The 3,208-nt window shown below is 62.3% G+C and overlaps 1 protein-coding gene across 1 annotated transcript; it reads left to right on the forward strand.

Annotated features, from left to right (window-relative positions):
- Positions 1-213: 213 nt before the first annotated feature.
- On the forward strand, positions 214-2,980 carry POU3F4 (POU class 3 homeobox 4). Its single transcript, XM_056491362.1, has one exon. The coding sequence runs from the start codon at positions 299-301 to the stop codon at positions 1,412-1,414; it is 1,116 nt and encodes a 371-aa protein (XP_056347337.1). The 5' UTR covers positions 214-298; the 3' UTR covers positions 1,415-2,980.
- Positions 2,981-3,208: the final 228 nt, after the last annotated feature.

A 3,208-nucleotide genomic window follows, 5' to 3' on the forward strand; every position in this document is an offset into this window, starting at 1 on the left:
GCCGCTCCCCGCGCGGCGCGGAAGGAGTTAAGCGGCGGGGCCGCCTCGCGCCCGGCCCCCGGTGCCGGCGGAGTGATTCACTTCCTGCCTCGCGCCCGCGCGCCGCCGCCGCCCCGCCCCACGGGGGCTCGCCCCGCCCACGCGCCGCGCCCATTGGCGGGCTCGGCCGGCGGCGCGCCCCCATTGGCCGGCGCGGGTGCCAGTCGCGGCGCCGCCGCCGCCGGGCCGCCGTGCCGGTGGATGTCAAAGGCTGGCGCGGCGGCGGCGGCACAGTATAACTCGTGGGGCTGCCGCGGCCATGGCCACAGCCGCCTCCAACCCCTACGGCCTGCTGGGCGCCGGCGCGCTCGCCCACGCCGAGGGCGCGGGCATGCAGCAGGGCAGCCCGTTCCGCAGCCCGCAGAAGCTGCTGCAGAGCGAGTACCTGCAGGGCGTCCCCGGCAATGGGCACCCGCTGGGGCATCACTGGGTGACCAGCCTGAGCGACGGCGCGCCCTGGCCCGCGGCGCTGGCGGGCGGCCCGCTGGAGCAGCCCGACGTGAAGCCGGGCCGCGAGGACCTGCAGCTGGGCGCCATCATCCACCACCGCTCGCCCCACGTCTCCCACCACTCGCCCCACGCCAACCACCCCAGCGCCTGGGGCGCCAGCCCGGCGCACAGCGCCTCGCTGGCCGCCCCCCCCGCCGCCGCCGCCGCCGCCGCCGGGCAGCCCCTGAGCGTGTACTCGCAGGGCGGGTTCGCGGTGGGCGGCATGCTGGAGCACGGCGGGCTCACCCCGCCGCCCGCCGCCGCCGCCGGCCAGGGCTTGCACCCGGGGCTGCGCGGCGAGGCCGGCGGCGAGCACGGCGAGCTGGGCGGCCACCACTGCCAGGACCACTCGGACGAGGAGACGCCGACCTCGGACGAGCTGGAGCAGTTCGCCAAGCAGTTCAAGCAGCGCCGCATCAAGCTGGGCTTCACCCAGGCCGACGTGGGGCTGGCGCTGGGCACCCTGTACGGGAACGTCTTCTCGCAGACCACCATCTGCCGCTTCGAGGCCCTGCAGCTCAGCTTCAAGAACATGTGCAAGCTGAAGCCGCTGCTGAACAAGTGGCTGGAGGAGGCCGACTCCTCCACCGGCAGCCCCACGAGCATCGACAAGATCGCGGCGCAGGGGAGGAAGAGGAAGAAGCGGACCTCCATCGAGGTGAGTGTCAAGGGCGTGCTGGAGACGCACTTCCTCAAGTGCCCCAAGCCGGCCGCCCAGGAGATCTCCTCGCTGGCGGACAGCCTGCAGCTGGAGAAGGAGGTGGTGCGGGTCTGGTTCTGCAACCGGCGGCAGAAGGAGAAGCGCATGACCCCGCCGGGCGAGCAACCGCAGCACGACGTGTACTCGCACGGCGTGAAAACGGACACGGCCTGCCACGACCTCTGACCGCGGGCTGCGGCCACGGGACTGCCCGGCCCCGGGAGAGCGGCACCGGGACTGCCCGGCACCGGGATTGCGCGGCCACGGGACAGCGGCACCGGGACAGCGACCCCGGGACTGCCCAGCTCCGGGACAGTGACCCCGGGACTGCCCGGCACCGGGAGTGCGACCGCCCGGCTCCGGGACTGCGACCCCGGGACTGCCCGCCGGGCTTTAACTTATGGTTTCGGGAGACGCGGCGAGGGGTCCCCGCCCGCCGCCGCCTCGGCAATATTTTTTTTTTCCTCTCTCCGACCTTTCCGCTGATCACACACGGTTGTTTACTCGCAGACAAGGTTTGTTTTCGGTTCTCCGCTAGGATGAAGGAAAAAAAAAAAAAGACACAAAAAAATCCCACCAACCAACCCCACCGCGAAATAAAACCCAAATAAAAAGGAAGAAATAAAAAAAAAAAGGGAAAACCCACGGAAAAATAGAAAACTAAAAAAAAAAAAAAAAAAAAAAAAAGATAACGAAAAACCCGACAGAAAAGGAAAGACAGATGTGTGCCTATGAATAACCTTCCAGCGCCTTGGTTATATCAGCTGTATTTCAGGTGAATCTGTTTTACAATAGACTAGTTTTGCATTTTTAAAAGACTTATATAGCGTTTTTAAATGTCCTGAGGTGTTTTACTACAAACTGTACACAATATTTGTGACCTAATTTGTATCGAATTGAGCAGTCCAAACGTTGCTCCCTTCCCCGAGCGCCGGCAGTGTCCCCCAGCGGGGCCGGGGCAGGGCGGCCGCGGCCCTTCCTCACCCCCAGCCCGAGGAGATGGGGCTCGGAGCCCCGCACCGATGTGAAGAACAGGCTTATTTGTTACAGCTTTTTTTCTTCCTTTTCGAGAACTTCCCAACACCGTAAAACGGTCGGGTCGCAAAGCCTGACCTTCGCCCCCCACCACACACTTCTTCTCCCAAGGAAAAAAAAATTTATATATATATATAAAATAATTATTTCTAAGAAATTTACCCGAAATTAAGCATCACAACCAAACCCGTGGCAATTGCCAGTCTTTTTCTTTCCGAAGATGAGTTTGGCTTTTTGATCAGCGCCAGACTGAGAGGTCTGTAGTAAAACACCTTTATCCTTCTGCGCTTTCGCTTCGGAAATCGGTTTCTCTGTATTTTGTTTCGATAGTGAAGAGGAATGAGGTGTCGGCGGGGAGGGAGGGAAGGGGACAGAAAACGCCCGCATTTGGTTCACGCTGAGCTTCTTTCCGCGTCGCAGGGAGATGCTGGATTTGTGGAAAAGCTTTTCTATTGGGGAGGGGAGAGGGGGGGGCGGGGAAGAAAAAAACAAAAACAAAACAGGGAGAAAAACAAAACAAAACAAAACAAAACAACAAACCCTGAACCACCAAAACAAAGTCACTAAAATGCTAACAACGCCGTTTATTTCGGGCGCAGGGAAGTGCCGAGCTGCCCCCCCCCTTGTCCCCCTATCCCCCCCCTCCCCAACCCGCGGCTGTGTTGTCCCCAAGGGCGGGGGGGTGTCCGCGTGTCTGTGTGTCCGTCTGTCTGTCCGTGTGTGTGCGCGCACCCCCGAGAGCCCCGCGCTGCTCCCGCACCCCCGGGGCCGCCGGGCAGGGCCGGGCTCCCCCCGAGGGCCGGGCCGGTCCCCGCTCCGCAGCTCCCGCACAGCATCCCTCCTCCCCTCTTCTCCTCTCTCCCCCCCTCCCCCTCCTCCAGATTTTTTCCTTTCGACATTTATATTTTTCAAGTATTTTTCAGTAAGCGCTAAAAAAAAAAAAAA

Source organism: Oenanthe melanoleuca, chromosome 4A, assembly GCF_029582105.1.
Source record: "Oenanthe melanoleuca isolate GR-GAL-2019-014 chromosome 4A, OMel1.0, whole genome shotgun sequence".
Classification (NCBI taxonomy): Eukaryota; Metazoa; Chordata; class Aves; order Passeriformes; family Muscicapidae; genus Oenanthe; species Oenanthe melanoleuca.

Bases quoted from the DNA above. Each gene is read 5' to 3' on its own strand.
- POU3F4 (XM_056491362.1), top strand. From the start codon at position 299: ATGGCCACAGCCGCCTCCAACCCCTACGGCCTGCTGGGCGCCGGCGCG.